Here is a 22,020-nt window from a genome sequence, read left to right on the forward strand (position 1 = left end):
AAGACGTCTCATTATTACGGACGATTTATTTCGGGTAATTTTTGGTTGGTATAGCCTGATCCTAAATGACAAGTAATAAACCTTTTGTTTTAGAGAACACCTTTCCTGATGTCAACCAAGAGTTCGACTCTATATTATCGACATAGTTTTGACAGATTTCATATCCTTTTCTTGCCTAGACAAGTCTTTTTTATATATATGCTTTTTATAATTCACACAATTATATTTTATATTATTATTAATTATAAAAAATCTTATTGGTTCTGTTTAGGAATAAAGCTATATGATTAAAAAATAGCTCTGTATTGGCAGTAGCTGACTTTTCAGAGGTGTGCCTTCTTCTTTTCTTTCAAATAATTCCTGTGAAGTTAAGCGATAGATTTGCTACCAGCATTCGGACCAACAATAATAAATCCTTGGAATTTTTCGACAAACACTCTATTCACGAGTTCTTCATTAAACTTTCGATAGTTCCCATGCTTGCCTCTCATATTTACACTCAGCACACCTGTGTTTGTGTCTGATATTTTGAAAGTTGTACGAATTGTTCAGTCAAAGAAGTCCCATATTAAAAAAAATTTGCAGGCGCCAATTTTTCCTCTTCTTTCATTAACGCTTCCTTGATTGACACTTTTTTCTCTTTTACCATTCAATTTAAGTCTTTGGTACTTTGGAACAATCGCTTGTGCTATATTTTATAAATTCGCTCTGTCGTTAAAAGTCTCCTATTCCCCAAAACATTGCAAACAGCTCTTTTTCCAATAGTTCTAAATTTTGTCATTGCTCTTGAGTATTTAATTGTGACAAGATGCTCCTTTTGATCACTGTCCTTTAAGTATTGGACTTATATTCCTCTCCACATTTTCTTATCTTCTTTGCTAAAACTCTTTTACTGAATGGACCTACTTTTCGTGGCAGCAGTTGATTCACTTGAAGTTTGAACATTATTCTCAGTCTCTTTATTCATACACTTACTATCGCTTTCAAATATTTTCGGAATGTTTACGAACAAAATTTTTGTAGAAGTAGTAAAATCTATTTCAAAGCTTTATCCCATCAAAAATAAACAATTTATCCCATACAATCCTGTGATTTATTTGTATCGATGCTTAGAACGTTATGGTGTATCAGGATAACTCAAAATCAAATCGCCGTCTACGCTACTGCATTAGTATAGAATAAATTGGCACATCTTTTAAAGCATCCCTTTAAATAATGTTTTTGTTGAAAAATCATTTAAACTGAATTATTTACACCAAATTCCGTTTTAGACATTTGACATTCAAATTTTCTGAAAGAAAATTCACCCTGTTAAGGATGAGTGGTGGTGCGCTGTGAGTTTTGTATGAAGTACATTTAAACTAAAATAACGCAACTTTTAAAAATTTATAAAATGCACAAAAATCATATTTCATCGTTTTGCTTTATTTTATAATTTTATAATCAACTAATATTTATTATGTTCATTTTATAATCAACTTATCGCATACTGAAGTGAATGAATTTTCCGCACGTCATAGAATTTGAACACTGTTGCGTTATTTTAGCAGTAGCAGTTCATACACAATTCACCACGCACCACCATTAATGCTTAACAGGGCGAATTTAACAGAAACCAGGGGTTTTGGCTTATATGTGGATTTGTTTTAAATGTAACCGCTTGAATATTAATTAATATTTCATGCAAACCGGATTACCTACCAATAATTCAGTTCTAGAATGATAAGAAAAGATACTATTGTGAGCTAATTCAGTTTAATATACACGGCGGGTATTCTTTCACCTTAATATTTAAAAAGTGACTGTCGCATTGCGCAATCTACATTATGTTTTCCACTAAGCAAATATTAAATTTTTTTAAACCAATATCTCCAAATTCGGTTTTTGGACATATGTCTGTTTGATTTTACAGTGACGATATATGCAAGACAATTGAGAATTTAAATTTAATTTAACAAATTGTGAAGGGTAATAAACAGAGAAAGAGAAAGATAAATCAGATAAGATCAGATAAATTTAAAAATTATTTTACCTGAACACAAGTAGCAATATCTTTATGATGTTTATGTAGTAGAATAATTTTCCTGTCGGGGCTTATTAATCTCAAATCGGTCCTATCAACTTGCAATACCATCGTCCTATTATGATCATCAAGATTTAATACTGACTTGGAACGAGAAGGACCAATATCATTACTCAATTCAGAATTAATATTATTAGCTCTATCAATTTCTTGATTAGACACAATATTTTCTGTTTTTGTGTTTGCCTTATTTAAACCGTCAAGATAATCACTTGTATTTTGGACATTACTATCAGTATTATGATCATTTGACTTATTCTTTTCCGATATCGAGGATAAGGTATCTATGATTTGGTTCTGTTGAATTCTAAGCAAACTGGAGTGGACTGATTGTGATCTAAGTAATGGGTGGACGTTTGTACTTGAGACTGAATCTTCGCTGGTAGATGAGTCCTAAAAATATATCAAATTAGAATAAAGAATAATAAAAAAATTTTATTTTTGTTTATACATATCATATTTACAGATATCTATATATATATATATATATATATATATATATATATATATATATATATATATATATATATATATATGTGTGTGTGTGTGTAGGGAATATTTCTTAGTATAAGTATTTAGCATAGTTTTATTCGTTAATTACGCCAGTGCAAGATACCACTTAAACCATATGCTTAACGCGCCAGAGTGACCAGACGCATTCAGGAGCGAAGGGGAGAGATTTAATTCGCAGACAATTATCCGTAATTTTGTGTACCTGTAAATAACATCATTACAGTTTAATTTATGTAATAAAGACTTCTCGCATGGATCGCGGACTTTTATTCTAACGTTAGTTCCTCTTCAAATAATAAAACTAGAATAGAACTTAATAGACCTACATTTTGGGGGCTTAATCGAGATTATTTTGAAAGAGACAGTAACGTTTATTTGTGCCGCGAATTATGGAAGCAAGATACGGACAATAAAAGACAGTGCAGTTTGTTGCCAAACAAAATCGAATCAAGGACGTGACTTTTGTAACATAATATGCCAAGTATAAATAAGAGGCTGGCTGTAAAGTGATGAGACGAGCTGACGACGAAGTAGACGACAAGTGGCTGTTTGCAGACGACGATAAGATTAATTTATGGTTCATGGATGTTTAGACCCACTGGATGATGACAAATGATCAGGTGACTTTGTTCCTTTAATAGATCGTGCGAAGATTATTTTTTTTTGATGAACTATGAACATTAGGAAAGAACTTTTAAACAAACAAAAGTATTTGCAATTATTTGTTGATTTAACTTTACTCGTTACTTGTTGATGTGAGAACTTATATTTTGATAATGATAGTTGATATTTGACTCTATAATAATATTTTAATTTGAATGTTAAAATCAAAATCTTTTAGTAGGATATTTTGCTATAATTTGAGATATTATTGTACTTATTATATTGTTGTAATACAAAGAGATAAGATTTGCGAATTAAAAGCGACCACAACCTCGTTCACGGTAATAATAATTTAGACTACAGTCAAAAAATAATAAGTTTTAACTTTTTATTATTTTTTTTTTAATAACTTTGATATCAATTTTTAAAATGCAGTCTTAACAAACAACTCTTACCGATTTTCAAAAAATTAGTCATAATATTAAAAATTCGGCATATAAAGCTGTTAAGGCGTTGCATATTATAGCATATTATGCTGATGAAGGGGTGCCGCGACAAACAAGAAGGAACTTGCGGAATTTTTCAGGCTTTGCGTGGGATAAAAATGCCAGCGAATATGCTGATAAGATAAACGACATAAAACAGAAACTAGATATGCCAGACTTAGTTACAGTCTGTAACGTATTGGATCTGGATTGTTCGGGTGCAAATGACGACGTAATTGAACGTATTTGTTCGTTTTTGAATGAATTAAATGTAGATGACAAGAATGACAAATAAGATAAAGACGTTTACGAGAATAAAGACGGTTTCGACGGTGAAGAAGATAATGAATACGAGGACGAAACTGAAAGTAGGCAAACGATGGCTTTAAAGACAAAGAAAAAAACAAAATCAGGTAGAATGACGGCCGGTAAAGTAAATGATTATTTTGCTTTGACTTTTAAAGACGTAGAAGACAGCATAAGACCCTTCGACGGAAAAGACGATTATCTGGTGAGAAAATGGATTACTGACTTCGAAGAAATTTCTGAGTTAATGGGATGGACTGATTTGCAAATGCTAATATTTGCCAAACGATCCCTAAAAGGAATTGCGAAACTGTGTATTCAGTCAGAAAAAGGAATTAATAGCTGGAAACTATTGAAGGAAAGACTTATTTCGGAATTCGAAAATAAAATAAGTAGTGCTGAAATACATAAAATGCTGATGCGTAGAAAGAAGAAACATGATAAAAGTATATAGGAGTATGTACGGACGATGAGGGAAGTTGATAGCAGACGTAACATAGAAGACGAGATCATAATACAATATACAATAGAAGGCATTCAAGACGACCCTGTTAACAAAGTTATACTTTATGGCGCAAACAACTTCAGAGACTTCAAGGAACAAATTAAATTGTATGAACTCATTAAAAAACAGACGGCACACAAATCCTCTACAACAGAAACGCTAGAAAGAAGTGGATAAACAATGAAGTACAACGAGATGGCAGAAACAATAAAATACGACGAAATTATAGAAACAATGAAGCTAGAGGAGATGACAGAAGAATGTCGGAAAACAGAATTAAGAAAGAAGAACAATATTATAATTGTGGAAATCGAGGAAACAGATCGAGAGATTGTCCTGATAAAGCCAAGGGAACGAAATGCTTCAAATTCAACCAATGTGGACACTGTTTCCAATGTTTCCTCTCAATGCAATGCTAAAGAAGATAGACCTTCGACTTCTGGTCAGGTAAATGTCATTGACGTGAGTTATAGTCATTGACCCCATAAGCCAATACCCTAAATCCGATGCGTCAGCACCTGAACTATGATCGACCTGAATATAAAAGTGCAACTTGTGAATTATTGTTTTATTTTCCAATGTGTAATGTATTTCATTTTAATTCATTATTATTCAGTCTGATTTGAACGTTTGTACAGTGAAGTCCGATTTTAATATTGTAACTTTTTAAGAACGTAATAAAGTTCTCTCGCATTTGTAAATTAAATAATTATTTTTTTAAAAATCGTCCCTGAAAGACAGAAACTATTAGTGGCGCAGTCTTAGTGGATTTTTCGTAGAATTCCATTGCGGATATTCGTGAGTTTTAACTCTTTGACGAAAAAAAGAACCGGTTTCCGTTTTTCATTAAATGTCATTTCGAATTGTCAGTCATTTTGGGCTCCATCAGGACATCCAGAATTTCCAGGAACATCAAGCAGAAGTACATAAATGTGGTAAGCTAATAATTTTTATTCATATTCAGACTCCTCTTTGCCTATTAAATCCTTTCGTGAAAATAATTGTCAAGAGTACGTATTATTTACTTATTATTTTTGATTGATAAGAATATAAGAAAGGAAAGTATTAAATAAAAATAAAATGACTTCACCAAGTACTTCAAATGCTACTATTATTGTACCTAAGTTAGATATCGCAAATTTAGTCATTATTCCTCGTTTTGATGGCAATATCAATAAACTTTATAGATTTATTAATGCTACTGAATCAATCTTACAACATTATTTTGATACAACTACTCCTAATAGCTTTTAAAATTGTTTATTATTGAACGGTATATTAAATAAATTAGAAGGAAGAGCTGAAGAAATAATTGCGATTAGCAGCAATACTGATTGGGATGGAATAAAAAATACATTAATTTTAAATTTTGCTGATCAAAGAGACGAAAATTGTGTAAATCAGGATCTAGTTAGTCTTAAACAAAAGCCAAATGAATCACCTTATCAATTTCATGAAAAGGTGCTAGATTTATTAAATTCTATTTGTAACTATATAGATTTACACCATCTTGGTCAGGAACGTACATACAAACGAGATTTCTTTAACAAACAAGCATTGAAAACATTTTTAGCAGGTTTAAGAGAACCTTTAGGACCCATAATTCGGGCAATGAGACCACAATCTGTCGAGCAAGCTATACAATTCATTAAAGAAAAAGATAATATTAAATATTATCAAAAAAGTCAAAATTTTAATAATAATAATAGTAACAAATGTTCTAGAAAACCAAACTATAACTTTCATTTAAATTCCCAAATAAATTCTCGTAATGATAGCCATTTTCAACCTTCACAATCACATGAGTATCAAAGAAACACTCCCCAAAACTATCAGTGCAATATCCAAAATTCTTATAGGCCAACTCAAAATGTTTGGCGACCAAATCCAAATTTTGTTCCTAACAGATCGACTAACACGAGTATATATCCACTAGGAATAGTACTCCCCAGCTCAAAAATAGCTTTCAAAACTCTAACAAGCCAGCTCAGAACGCTCGGCGACCAAATCCCAATTTTGCTCCAAACACATCTACAAATAACTATATAATACCGAATACGAATCAATTAATTACAGTGATCAACAAAATACTCCTCAGACTTCTCATCAACAAGCTTATATTAATGTTAACGAAGAGCATCATTAAAATTTTCAAGACAGCATTTTTTAAAACCAACCGACTTAATAGAATTAAATTTTTCTACTAATAAAAGAAAACTTCCATATATTCAGATTCATGATCCTCCATTAAAGTTACTGGTAGATACAGGTTCCTCTAAATCTTTTTTAAATCCCGAAAAAGCTAACCTTTTCTACAAAAATTATATCTTTTATGAACCCTTTGTTGTTTCCGCAGTATTTCAAAGTACAAAGAAGGACTTTTGTGCAGAAATCCCCATTTTTTCAGAATTTAATCAGAAAGGTAAGATTAAGTTTCATCTTTTTGATTTTCATAGAAGTTTCGATAGTCTTTTAGGACTAGATAACATAAAATATCTTAATGCTAAGTTAGATTTCGTAAATTCCCAATTAACTACTCCATATTCTAGTATACCTATAACATACTATAAATCTGACCTAGAAATAATCTTAAAACAAAAATTGGACCCCTTATCTTGTAGTGTAGCTAAAATTTCAGTTTCTCAAAAATCAGGATCTACATTTATCCCTGACCAAACTATTCAAAAATGTGAAATCCCTGCATGTCTCTCGAACGCAATAGACGGTTTTGCTCTAGTCGAAATCTATAACCGAACCCAAGATGAAATTTTTGTCACCTTAGATGCTCCAATTGATACTGTTCTTTTTAACGAAAATTGTCATGAATTATTCCATGCAGACATAGTGCCTGCTGACGAAGTCGAAAAATTTCATATTGAAAATTTAATTCGTACATCTCATATGAACTCTGAAAAAGAACAAAATATTCTAATCTTTTTCATAGCGAGGATAAACCTCTTAAATTTACAAATAGAGTTAAGCATTTTATAAAAACTAAGGATGAACTACCTATTGATAGTAAATCGTATAGATACCCTTTTGTTCATAAACCAGAAGTAAATAGTCAAATAAACAAAATGTTAGAACAAGGAATTATTAGACCAAGCAAGACACCTTTATACCAGAAATATTAGAAACGTTAAAAAAGACATTTAAAAATTCTGCCTACAAGTTAATAAAATGTAACAGCATCTTAAAGATTTAGTAGACAAAGATGAACAGAATGAAAAAATAAGGTTATTTCATGAAGGAAAAACCAATTCACCGAGGTATTCTAGAAACAGAAACTAGAATCAAACGTACCTACTATTGACCAGGAATAAAACAAGATGTAACAGATTTTATAAATAATTGTAATATTTGCCAAGTAAATAAATATGATTGTAATCCGCCAAATCAAAAATTATTGATTACACCCACAGCTACAAAACCGTTTGAAATAATATTTGCAGACAGTTTTCAAAGTCAATGCCAAAAGTTTCTTACTATAATAGACACATTTTCTAAATACGATGAAGCATACCCACTTTCAGCTTTGACAAGTACTGAAATTGTAAGAGCTTTTCTAACCTTGATGACACATCATGGAATTCCTCATCTCGTAACTATGGACCGAGGCAAAGAATTAAAAAACTCTGTTGTACAAGAATTCTTCGACATACATAAAGTAAAAACTCATTATGTTACCACGAATAGTACCCGATCTAAAGGATATATAAAGAGATTCATTCCACTCTAATAGAACACCTACGAATAATTAGAAGCAAATTAGATGGAAAAATTGATATCTTAAATCAAATGCCTTATGCTATTTTAGGATATAATAACTCAATACATTTAGTAACTCAACAAAAACCTATAGATATTATAAATGGACACATTAACACTAAAAAAATATTTGATATGAATATAGACCAAAAACTTAAACTTAAATAATTATATGCAAAAACATAAAGATATGACCAAGGAGATCTATAAAGAACTTAATAAAAAATTGATCGAACAAAAAGAAAAAAGTATTGACTATAACAATAAGGATCGACACGAACCACTCACATACGAAGAAGACAGTGATGTTTACAAGAAAAACACTACACTTGTACGAAATAAACTTAACCCTAAATTTATAAAAGATAAAGTTGTTAAAGATGCAAAAATTAAAGTTGCTACTCAAAAAAGACTTTTACACAAACAAAACTTAAGACGACAAAAAACTAACCGGAAAAAACTCTTGCAGGTTCCTAATGACAACGATGATGGTCCTGGGCCTTCAACAAGCCGAGACTAAAGAAATCACCTTTACAAATCTTAAAGACAATCCCGGAATACTCCCTTATAAATTAGGTACTGCAAAAATTAAATCCAGTACTCATTCATATATTCATTATGTCAATTTAGAACCAATTCAAAAAGAAATTAATACCCTAAGGTTTTCCTATTAAAATGCAACAGCTGCAATTAAAGACGGCCTTAGTAGTCCTTATTATTCCGAATTAGAAAATTTTGACCGTGTCCTTTCCTTCCAGCTACAACTTCTTCTTCTTCTTCCTTTGCCCTATCCGTTTCGGACGTTGGCTATTAACAAGGCTATTTTGACTTTGTTTACGGCACCTCTGAACAGTTCGGTCGATGTTAGTCCGAACCATTGTCGCAGGTTATGCATCCATGAGTGTCGTCTTCTTCCCGGTCCCCTCCTACTGTCGATTCTTCCTTGGACTATTAACTGTAGCAGCCGGTACTTAGTATGCCTCATGAGATGTCCGAAGTACTCAAGCTTCCGTTTCTTTACGGTGAAGATTATTTCTTTGCTTTTGCCTATTCTCTGCATTACTTCCACGTTAGTGATGTGGTCTGTCCAGGATATCCGAAGAATACGGCGATATATCCACAGCTCAAGGGATTCTAGTTTCTTCAGGGTGGCTTCCGTTGTGGTCCATGCCTCTGCTCCATAGAACAAGACCGGGAAGACATAACACTTGACCAGTCTTAATTGTAGTTCCATTTAGATTTTGCTTGTGAACCACTTTTTAGAAACCAAAATTCAAATGAACTGTACCAACACAAACCTTCAATTAATTTCTGGAAATTATAGTTATTCCTCATCCTCATCAAGAAGAGATTCCCGAAGTCCATATCGAAGATGTCCATCTGGACCAGATTCTGGATGATGTCATTCTTATGAAGAATATAGTAGAGTTAAATGGATTAGGAGGTATTAAGGTTAAAACTTTAGGTTCTTTTAACATAATAGTGGAAATTCAAGACGAAGATTTCCATATTTTATTTCATGTAATCCCAAAAGGAGCACTAGACATCGAAGTTATTCTTGGAAACAATATACTAAAACAAGCAGAGGTTACTTTAACCAAAGATAGAATTATTGTATGCAAAAAAGAAGTAGATAATATGATAATGAGGATTGCAGTTGACGTTGAGGCGATACACGATGATAATCTACAACTGGAACATATAAAAGACCCAGATATTAAGATGGCGATAAAAGACTTAGTGGAAAATTATGAACCGCGACAGACCAAGACTACAGATATAAAAATGAAAATAATTCCAAGTAGCGAAGAACCGATACACCAAAACCCAAGAAGGCTATCAATACCAGAAAAGCAAGAAGTAGGTAAGCAAATTGAGGAATGGATAGAGAAAAACATAATTCGGCCTAGTACATCCGCTTTTGCAAGTACAATAATTGTACTCGTCAAAAAGAAAGACGGGCAGATCATAGTTTGTGGTGATTACCGAAAACTTAACCGGAATATAATAAAAGATAGGTTTCCATTACCTGTAATAGAAGACGTATTGGATCGGTTACAAGGTGTAGAATATTTTTAGCACAATAGACCTCAAGAATGGATTCTTCCATGTACCAATAGAGAAAGATTAAATACACTGGATTTGTCACCCCAGATGGACAATACGAATTTTTAAGGTGTCCGTTCGGATTGTGTAATAGTCCTGTAGTGTTTCAAAGATTTATTAGCCACATATTTAGAAAGCTGACATCCAATAACATAGCAATTTACTATATGGATGACATAATAGTTTTCAGTAAATCCGAAGAAGAAGGAGTTGTACGTTTAAAGCAAGTACTCGAAGTAACTAGGGACTACGGCTTAGAGATAAAGAAGAAAAAGTGCCAATTTTTACAGAAAACAGTAACGTTTTTAGGATATATTATTGAGGACGGCAGAATTCAATGATCAGATGAAAAATCAATGGCCATAAAGAAATTCAAGGAACCAAAGAATTTTAAGCAGATTCAGTCATTTTTAGGCCTGACTGGATACTTTCGTAAATTTGTATCGTCATATGCTACGATAGATAAAGCATTAAGTGATTTACTCAGAAAAAATCAAACCTTTGAGTTTGGACCAAAAGAAAGGAGTGCATTTTCAAAACTTAAAGAACTGTTAACTAGTCAGCCGGTGTTAGAAATTTATCACCCAGATAGAGAAACCGAGTTACACACAGACGCTAGCAGTCATGGATATGGAGCTTGTCGTCTACAGAGATCAAGAGAAGATAATAACTTCCACCTAGTTTATTATATGAGCAAGAAAACAAGTCCACCCTAGGAAAAGTATACAAGTTACGAATTAGAAGTTTTGGCTATAATAGAAGCAGTGAAAAAATTTCGTATCTACTCGGAATCAAATTTAAAATAGTAACGAATTGTTCGGCATTTACTAAGACCATGAATAAAAAAGATTTAACTACCAGAGTTGCGAGGTGGGCTCTGTTACTGGAAGATTATCAATACGAACTGGAACACAGAAAGGGAACAAGGATGGCTCATGTAGACGCTCTCAGTCGATACCCTATAGTCATGATAATAAATGAGACATCAGTAGTACAAGAACCAGGTTTTACAGAAAGAATAATGCATGCTCAAGAAGCTGATAACCACATTCAAGCAATAAAGAAAAAACTTGCTACGGAAGCTTACGAGGACTTTCTGATTAGAAACAATATTCTATTTAAATATGACGAAGGTAAGGAATTGTTAGTCATTCCCAAACAAATGCAAACAGGAGTAATTAAACTGTTACACGACGTAGGACATTTTGCTGTAACAAGAACACAGGAGTTAATTCAAAGAGAATGTTATATTCCTGACATCAAAGAAAAAGTCAAGAATTGTGTAAAAAATTGTATTAAGTGTATACTTGGAAGTAGAAAAGAAAATAAAAAAGAGAGTTCGTTACATTCGATAGTAAAAATCGATGGACCTTTACAAACATTTCATGTTGATCATTTAGGACCGTTAGCTACGACCAACAAGAACTATAATCAAATTTAGTTGATCATCGACGATTTTTCTAAATTCGCATTACAAAATCAACGACGGTAAAAAAAGTCATAGAATGTATGAAGAAGCAACAGAAGGATTTCGGAAATCCCCTCCGAATAATATCCGATAGAGCATTTACAGCGAACGAGTTCGAAGAGTATTGTCAAAGTGAAGAAATTAAGCACATTAAGATTACGATAGGTGTGCCAAGGGGCAATGGGCAAGTAGAACGTGTCAATAGAACGTTAATCCCAGTATTAACCAAATTGAGTATAAAGGAACCGACGAAGTGGTATAAGCATATTTATAAGTTGCAACAGTTTTTTAATTTTATTTATCAAAGAAGCATTGATGCTACGCCATTCGAAGTCCTTTTTGGGACAAAGATGAAGAATAAATAGGATCTAAGAATGAAAGTGACACACAATATGGGTTCCGCAATGGTATGGGTACCAGAGAGGCACTATTCTCCTTCAACGTGCTGACGCAGGGATGTTTGAATGTTAACCGTCCTCTTTACGTCTGTTTTATAGACTAAAATAAAGCGTTTGATAAAGTAAAACATGACCAGCTCATGTAAATTCTAATAACAGATTTAAGGCTAATAACAAACCTTTATTACAATCAGCGAGCAATAGTACGAATTGAAAAAGAGATATTTAAAGAAATGGAAATAAAGAGAGGAGTCAGGCAAGGCTGCATTCTATCACCTCTATTATTTAACGGTTATTCTGAAGAGGTAATTCGAGAAACTCTGGAAGATGAAACAGTCGGCATAAGAGTAAATGGAGTTTTAGTTAATAACATCAGATATGCAGATGATACAGTAATAATAGCCGATAGTTTACACGACCTGGAAAGACTCATAAGTAAAATAGTAATGTGTAGTAGGGAGTACGGACTCTCTCTCAATATCAAAAAGACGAAGTTTATGGAAATTTGTAAAAACAACCATAATACTAACGAAATCTTAACAGTAGAAGGCCAGCAGATCGAAAGAGTAAAAAAGTACACTTACCTAGGAACACCTATAACAGAAAATAATGACTACACTGCAGAAATCAAAGTCAGAATCGAAAAAGCACGTTCTAATTTTATGAAAATGAAAAAGGTCCTATGTGGCAAAGATTTAACATTAGCTCTTAAAGTACGCCTAACAAAATGTTACGTATAGAGTGTACTATACTATGGAGTGGAATCATGGACGTTAAATCTAGACACAATGAGACGACTTAACACCTTTGAAATGTGGACCTATAGAAGAATTATAAGGGGTTTCCTGGGTAGATAGAGTTACGAACAATGAAGTACTGAGAAGAATAGGTAAAGAGAAGGAAGTTGAACTTAAAGTTAAAAAAAGAAAGCTACAGTATCTTGGACATGTGATGCGGGGCGAGAAGTATGGCATCCTCCGACTCATATTGCAAGGAAAGATAGATGGCAGAAGAAGCATCGGAAGAAGACGAATTTCATGGCTCAAGAACCTGAGAGAATGGTTTGGATGCAGCTCAAAACAACTTTTTAGAGCTACTGCCTCAAAAATTAAAATTGCTATGATGATTGCCAACCTCCGTAGCGGAGATGGTACCTGAAGAAGAAGAAGGATGAAAGACATAATAGAGCAGGAAATGATCAAACAATATGATGAAGGTAGAGACATGTTAAGAAACGAGAGTAGACGTCAGTTAATCAAAGTCCAGGAGGACAATAAGCGCAGGTATGACTTACGAAGGAAGAAGCCGATAATGTATAGAAAAGGGGACCTAGTGGCAATTAAGAGGAAGGAGTTTGATGGTGGACTCAAGCTGAGGAAGAAATATCTCGGACCATATGTGGTAGTAGATGTTAAGCCCAATGATAGATATGATGTGAAAAAGTCAGGATACTATGAAAACGCCCTGAGTACATCAACATGCGGCATGAAGGCATGGGTAGAGAACCAGTCAGAATCCGAGTCGGATTCCTAGCAGGATGGCAGAATGTAGGGAATATTTTTTAGTATAAGTATTTAGCATAGTTTTATTTGTTAGTTACGCCACTGCAAGATACCACTTAAATCATATGATTAACGCGCCAGAGAGACCAGACGCCATTCAGGGGTGAAGGGGGCAGGAAATATGTAGACGAGATCACACATTCCTGAGCTAAAAGGGATTCGATATTTGTCGTTTGAACTGAATAGAGGTAAATTATCGTGCACGCCGAAAAAGACGAAAGACGAAAACAATTAACGACGGGGGTGTTCGGTATTTTAATTCGCAGACAATTATCCGTAATTTTGTGTACCTGTAAATAACATCATTACAGTTTATTTTATGTAATAAAGACTTCTCGCATGGATCGCGGACTTTTATTCTATTCTAACGTTAGTTCCTCTTCAAATAATAAAAGAACTTAATAGACCTACACACACACACATATATATATATATATATATATATATATATATATATATATATATATATATATATATATATATATCTATATATATATATATATATATATATATATATATATATATATATATATATATATATTATCAAGGTCTACAAAGAAAATTTGTTGTAACAATTTGAATGGTGCAATATAAAAAACTTACCCGAATGTAAGAAATAACATGATAATACTGAAATTGCAACTAAACTTAAAAATGTTACTGTTAAAAAGACACTTTAAAAATTAGTAATTTTAAACGTATTTATTAACGTTTATTAATTATATTTAACGTTTATTAACGTATTTATTAATTTTTAAAGTGTCTTTGTAACAGTAACATTTTTAAGTTTAGTTGCAATTTCAGTATTATCATGTTATTTAACGTTGTTGTTTATGCCATGAATCTTACATTCGGGTAAGTTTTTTATAGTTTTTTATAGCTCTTTTTTTGCACCATTCAAATTGTTACAACAGAGTAATTTTCTTTGTAGACCTTGATAAAGGTGGCAAAAAACCACCGAAAGCTTGGATTCAGAATAAATAGTACGCCTTAGCAAAGCTCTATTTGTTATTGACTACCACACCCAAAAAGAAAAAAGTATTTACATATATTTTTTCCAAACTAGTCAAAAAATTTTGGACTACTTTTTCTTATATTATATATATATATATATATATATATATATATATATATATATATATATATATATATATATATCTATAGATGGTGAGAGTTCAGGAGAAAAGTTAGCCACTTTGCAAGGTAATGCCAAATTGATGGTAACCGGATGTTCAAAGTTCGAGCATTTTCAGTTAAAGTCTGTGACTTATTATCACTATAAATTTATATTTTTCTACACTGTCGCTATTGAATATTGAATGGTCGCTATTTTTAAACAAAGCGACATAATCAGATAAAAGTCTATTGTGATAAAAGAGTTAAGAGAGTTTTTAAATATATAGTATTTCACATAAAATATGTATATGATTCAATTTAAATTCATGTTAAGTGAGTCTTGTTCGTCCTTTTAAATGGTTAAGATACTAAAATATCATAAAAATAATGTGCAAGTGCCTTCGTTCAATAATACATAAAATTATAAATTTAAGATTTATGGATCAGAAAATAAATGAGGGGGAGGTTTCTACTTACCGACGAACTTCTTCTTAAAATATCACTTTCGCTTTTTAGCCTTCCTATGCTACCTAGTTGTTTCCCCCGAATTTTTTCCATTTCGTGGGTATTGAATTTCTCAAGCGCATCGTCTACGAATGTATCTGGAACTTTTTTCTGCCATACTTTTATTTTTCCTATATAAAGTACCTAAAACATAAGTAACTTTATTAGAAGTCATTTATTTATCATGAGCAGAAAACTACTAGTTTCAGCAAGGGCTGAAGAAGTATCCAAGTTTTAATAATGTACGTGTTCCCTCCCATTATAATTTACTTCATGTTTTTTGTCGATTTTACTTTATTATTTTAGATTGATATCAGCAATTCTTAAAGTTTAGGTAAATTAGCTTCCAGAAATCTATTAAAAGATTAAAATGTTTATCAGTTTTACATATTTCTGGGGAAAATTTGTAGATAATAAGCCCTGTCTTTAGAAATTATATAGTTTTAACATTTACAGTTAATCGAATCAAGTGGTTCATTGATCTCGTGCCCGCTATGTATTTATGTATTTCTGAGAAGGACAATTCGTACTTTCTCAAGATAAAATTTTATAGTTTTAGAAACGCCCTCCCCTCCACTAGAGGCTTCGGTTAGACGTTTTGTAATGTATTTTTAAGAGTGTCATTCGAAACTCAGTTCTGTACACACGTTTAGCTTAGTCAATAAAGGTTCTATCAAAATTGTCATCGTATATTATTTTAATTTGATAAAATAGTATTTTATAGCAAATATATCTCACGGTAAACAAATCATGAGCCGAACAGTACGTAACACAGATAATCACTTTATGTGCACAAACATACTTATAATGTTTTTAATATATATATATATATATATATATATATATAAATATATATATATATATATATATATATACATATATATATATATATAAATATATATATATACATATATATATATATATAAATATATATATGTATATATCTATATATATATATATATATATATATATATATATATATATATATATATATATATATATATATATAGATACATCCTACTATCATTTTCGCATCGATACATTATGCTTTTACCATCAATTTAGCATCGTTTTGCAAAGTAGCATCTGTATATCGACGCTACTTTACAAGACCTTAATAACTGTTTTCCCGTACTTGTTACAAGAATTTTAACCATCTCATTGATTAGAGTTTTGATACCGTGTTGGTATTTTAAAATATCCGATTTCTCTTTTTATCCCTTACTGAGTTATATAAGTTTATTCCAGAAAATGTTTGAGTCTAAAATGATGGTACAGTGAAAATATTATATATATTTAGTTCAGGGTTTTACCGTTTACTCGCTGACATTATATACATGAAAATGTATATCCCACTTTCATTATCAATCATTTTAGCATCAGAAATTTGGCATCGCTGTTGAATATAATATTACCCACAACGAAATAGTAAATTTAAGAATATATATGTATATATTTTTTTTCATCCACAAATCATTCTGGCATCATGTTTGGTTAAAAGTAACGGGTTATGATATATTGCACCTACCTATTGTATCTTCGCTCTAATTTGTCCAGTCGCGACGTACATTCCCTCAAATGATAGGATTTAACCAATAAAATACAATAAGACAGAAAAATCAAATATAGCAAAATGTCAAAAAGGCCTTAATTATATATCTTCGTTTCTATAAGTCCAATCGTGACGTACAGTATCTCAAATGACAGGATTTAACCAATTGAAAACAATGAAATAAAAAAATTAAATACAGCAACATGTCCAAAGGGCCGTAGTCACGTATCTTCGGTCCTATTAGTCCAATCGTGACGTATTGTACCTCTAATGATAGGATTTAACATAAATAATACAATGGGATAGAAAAGTCAAATGCAGAACAATGTCAAAAGGGCCTTAGTTGTGTATCTTTAGTTCTATTAGTCCAATCATGACGTGCTGTACCTCATATGAAAGGATTTAACAAATAAAATACAATGAGGTATAAAAATTAAATTGAGTAGCATGTCAAAATGGCCTTAGTTATGTATCTTCGGCCCTATTAGTCCAATCGTGACGTACGATACCTCAAATGATAGCACTTAATCAATAGAATACAATGACACAGAAATCAAATACAGCATCACGTTAAAAGGGCCTTAGTTACGTATCTTCGTTTTTAGTAGCCCAATCGTTCAGAAAAATAAAATACATTAGCTTGTCAAAAGGGCCTTAGTTATGTATATGCGGTCCTATTAGTCCAATCATGACGTTTCGTACCTCAAATGATAGAATTTAACTAATAGAATGCAATGAGATATAAAAATTAAATGGAGTAGCCTGGCAAAAGGGCCTTAGTTATGTATCTTCGATCCTATTAGTCCAATCGTGACGTACAGTACCTCAAATGGTACCATTTAACCAATAGAATACTACGACGTAGAAATCAAATACATCAACACGCTTTAACGGAGATAATACGATGGTGTATTACTATATAGACATACGTCCACTTTTAGTTAACTACTTAGTATGTATTCTGTACTTTGCTTTACGGTTGTTAAGGCATGGACTCTTAAACAGAAGAATGTTAAAAATCTTGAAAGCTTTGAGATGTGGTGCTACCGCTGTATACTAAAAATAAGTTGGGTGGATAAAATTACAAATGAAGAGGTAATACGCAGAATAAATAACGATCCAGAAGTTATACTGAATATAAAAAAGAGAAAACTTGAATAGTTTGGCCTCCTGATGAGAGGACAAAAGTACACATTCCTACAAAATATAATGCAAGGAAAAATCCAAGGACGCACAAATCCAGGCCGTAGAAAAATGTCCTGGATGAGAAATTTAAGAGAGTGGTTTGGCTGTAAAATCACAAAGACTAAACTGGCTTGGTCACCTAGAAAGAATGCCAGATAATCGAGCTGTAAAAGTAGTCCAGAGATGGAAGCCCCAAGGAAACAGAACAAGAGGAAGGCCCCGTAAAAGATGGATAGACGACGTAGAGAGGGATCTTAAAACCATGAACATCAGGCAGTGGCGAAGGAAAGTATCCGACAGGCAGAATGGAAGAACATTGTTAAGCAGGCCAAGACTCACAAAGGGTTGTAGCGCCATTAGAAGAAGAAGAAGAAGAGGTTTGGCTGTACCACTAACGAATTATTCAAAACAGCAGTAAATAAAATTAGAATCGCCCTAATGATATCCAATCTCCGATAGGAGAGGCACTCAAAGAAGAAGATATGATAAACTCGAAAAATCTCCAACGTTCACTGTTAAACATATGCCTCCCGTTCAGTGCACACATTTACTGCTCCTTGACGCTGTAACGAGAATGAGATAGAATTTCACTCAAAGAAGAAGATATGATAAACTCGAAAAATCTCCAACGTTCACTGTTAAACATATGCCTCCCGTTCAGTGCACACATTTACTGCTCCTAGACGCTGTAACGAGAATGAGATAGGATTTAACAAATAGAATGACAGAAAACTAAACAAGACAGTGTGTCAAACGTGGAATGCGTCGCAGAACGTGAAATATTAGCGTAAAATTATATGATGGCCATAGACGGTTCTTTAATACCCAGCAAACGACTAGCTTTGTAAAGTTACATAGGAGGGATCTGTGCGAGAAAAAGTCGATCATTCGTTTTATAACCCAAAGGGGACCATAAAATATTCAACGTTAAAATGTGATATAATGTAACGGTATGACAAATCTTTTTTCTCCCGCATGTGCATGCCTGTGTACCTATACAAGGGGAGTCGTGCATAACCTTTAAGTTGATCGTAATACATAACTGCAACAACAAGTATGTTGACGACTTGGGTTAGTATATACAGTGCATTCCGTACGTTTTTTAAACATGATTAGGAAATTGTTGACTGGAGGCTATTAAAGAAGTTCTTAAAATTTTTGCAGGTCAACGCCTTTTCTGTAAATGGAGTGAATATTGTTATCCATTTAATTTTTTTCCTGTTGAATAATTCCTGCTGGTATTTGATCTAAGCTTACTTCTTTTCCCCATTCAATCTGTTTCATAGCTAATTCTACTACTTTATAGTGCCCTGTTCACCTGTTTTGGTAATTTCGGACTTTTTCATCTCTTATAACATAAAACAGTTGTTTCAGACATCTTTATCGCGTTTCCTTTTTTTATCGATGAATATGCTGCCGTTTTCATCTTCTACTATTTCATATGGAGCTACACGATTAACAGTTCCAAATCAAGAAAACACAAATAACACTCCGAATTATATTATACAACTAATAGTCGAAAAATGAAGAGCAAGAGATAGATAATCAGACAATTAAGATCAGCGCTACATGATGCACGCAATGCCACATTTGAACACTACATTAGTACATTGTCTAAAGAAGATCATTCACTATGGATAGCAACAAAAACACTTAAAGAGACCTGAAAAATACAACCCACCAATTAAGAAAGATGACGTTAGTTGAGGAAGATCAGACCAGGAAAAAATGTCAACATCATCAGAATAACAGATAATAATAATCAAGCAATAGAACACTGAAAACTTTTGTTTTTAACTGTACGCCCGTGAATGACTTATTATTTTTTAAATAACATTTCATATTGCACTTTTTTATTTATATTATTTTTTTTTTTCATCTTTCAAGATAATTCTTATAGGAATATATTTATTTATAACATACGGTTTTATGGTCTTATTACGGCTTTAAGATTATACGACCTAAATGTATCTTGTACCGCACTGCTAATTGAGAATTATGTTTGTAATGCGATAAGAGGTCCGGATATACGAGACACCAGTGACTCATGCCGCACTGATAAAAATCCGACAGGAATCTGCATTTCTATAAAAAAATAGATTAATTTGTTTTGTGTATTAATTTAGTTTAGGTCTAACAAGAGTTGCAGTAAAAGATTTTTCTAAATATAGAATGTAAACCATATTCCAATGCTTTGTGAAAGAGAACCAGTTTATAATATTCCGGACGACGTAATAAAACCTTATTTTAGAATATTGGTCGATGAATTAAAATCATTGTTCAAGAAACGAATTATTCATGTGCAGATGTTTTACTATAAAAACATGTAAAACCAAAATCTTGATTAAAAAGGTTGCAACTAGTTACTCACGATGAAACTTAACCCCATTATTGATTTTACAAGTGATAAAATGGGTCGACAAAAGACCAGTTTTAATCCTTACAACATTTAAACATAATAGTTGTATCTTGGTTTAATCAAATGAAAAGAAAAATTATACACAAGTACTAAAACCACAAACTAATCTCGATTATAACTTGGTGAAAAAGAGTGTTGAGAGTAGAATTAATATTTAATACAGCATTTAATACCGCAGTAGTCAATGCTTAGTTGCTAAATAATAGAAAACGTAAACAAAGCGACAACCTATCCTTGAGTTCAGACTGGAGTTCGCAACGGCATTTGCAAATAAAGAAATGTTGTAACCCTCACGACCAGTTACACCCAAAAATACCATCTCAGGCAAAGCGATGTAGATAATACAAAGAGAAGAAAGTGTACAAGATGTAACAAAATTTTAAGAAGAAGCATGACTAGTAGAAAGGACGATAGAAAAGTTAAAAAAGTTAAGACATACTCTGAAGAATGTGATGGCAAAACTGGAATATGTCTAGTGTGCTTCAATGAAGCACATTAAAAAACAATTTTACTTATACAGGAACTATTATTGAGTAAAAACGTATTGTACCTCAAGTGGCCTTATAGTATTGGAAGTCGTAAGTTGATAGTTTCTAGTAGAACGTTTTTATTGTTAATTACCTCCGTAAAAGTGAGTTATAGTATTTATAAAAAGATGGATGTAAATAATATGCCTTCGACATCTAAAAAAGCTAGATGTGAACATAAACGTAGATTGACCACTGCTGAATTACAATCATTGTTAGAAGCATCTGGCGAGGACGAAGTAGATTAAATGAATGGCGGAAGTGACTCTGATTGACTCTGACAAAATATTTGCACAAAGTCGTTCAGAAAAATCGAGGATTGCGTTTTGGAAAGAGACAACACAAACAGAATTTAAGACTTTTCTCGGACTTATGTTCCATATGGGGACAATTAAGATGAGCCGTCTGAATGACTACTGGAAAAGTATGGTAACTTCTATAATAGTGTTGACTAGATAATTGATCATAGCCCATATTAAGAAATAAGGGAATAGACAATCCTCACTTGTCAAAGAAACTGAAAAAAACGTGAAGTGGTCTAAAGACTAAAAAGTCCCATATTCAAACTGGTTTTTATTAAGAAATTTAATAATATGTTAAAGTTTTTTTAATATACCCTAAAACTGAAAGCGCAAAGAATCGATTGCAAGTTAGAAAATACTTGTAGTCATACTGTTTGGACAAGTACGGTTGTTTAAATAATCGCTTTCTGTCATAAACAAATTGAATAAATTGTAAAATATTTTTTGATCTGCTTGATATTTAGCACACTTTAATAACTGATCAATTGCCATAATTTCAAGTAGCTATATTACCTGTCGTTAGGCAAAAAACAAAGTTATTAACATTTATAAATTACTACAAATATAATATCTTAGAGTTTACGGTTTTTTGAAATTATATCAATTATTTATGTATTT

The 22,020-nt window shown here is 32.3% G+C and overlaps 1 protein-coding gene across 5 annotated transcripts in view; it reads right to left on the minus strand.

Annotated features, from left to right (window-relative positions):
• LOC140441359 (TBC1 domain family member 1-like) overlaps positions 1-22,020 on the minus strand; it is a 515,776-nt gene that overhangs the window by 55,340 nt on the left and 438,416 nt on the right. For all 5 annotated transcript variants that reach the window (XM_072532029.1, XM_072532030.1, XM_072532033.1 and 2 more), the window contains 2 exons: positions 15,391-15,561; positions 2,033-2,476 (listed from right to left, as the gene is read on the minus strand). In XM_072532029.1, the coding sequence (XP_072388130.1) occupies positions 2,033-2,476; positions 15,391-15,561 (615 nt within the window). The remainder of the gene's footprint in view (positions 1-2,032; positions 2,477-15,390; positions 15,562-22,020) is intronic.

Source organism: Diabrotica undecimpunctata, chromosome 5, assembly GCF_040954645.1.
Source record: "Diabrotica undecimpunctata isolate CICGRU chromosome 5, icDiaUnde3, whole genome shotgun sequence".
Taxonomy (NCBI): domain Eukaryota; kingdom Metazoa; phylum Arthropoda; class Insecta; order Coleoptera; family Chrysomelidae; genus Diabrotica; species Diabrotica undecimpunctata.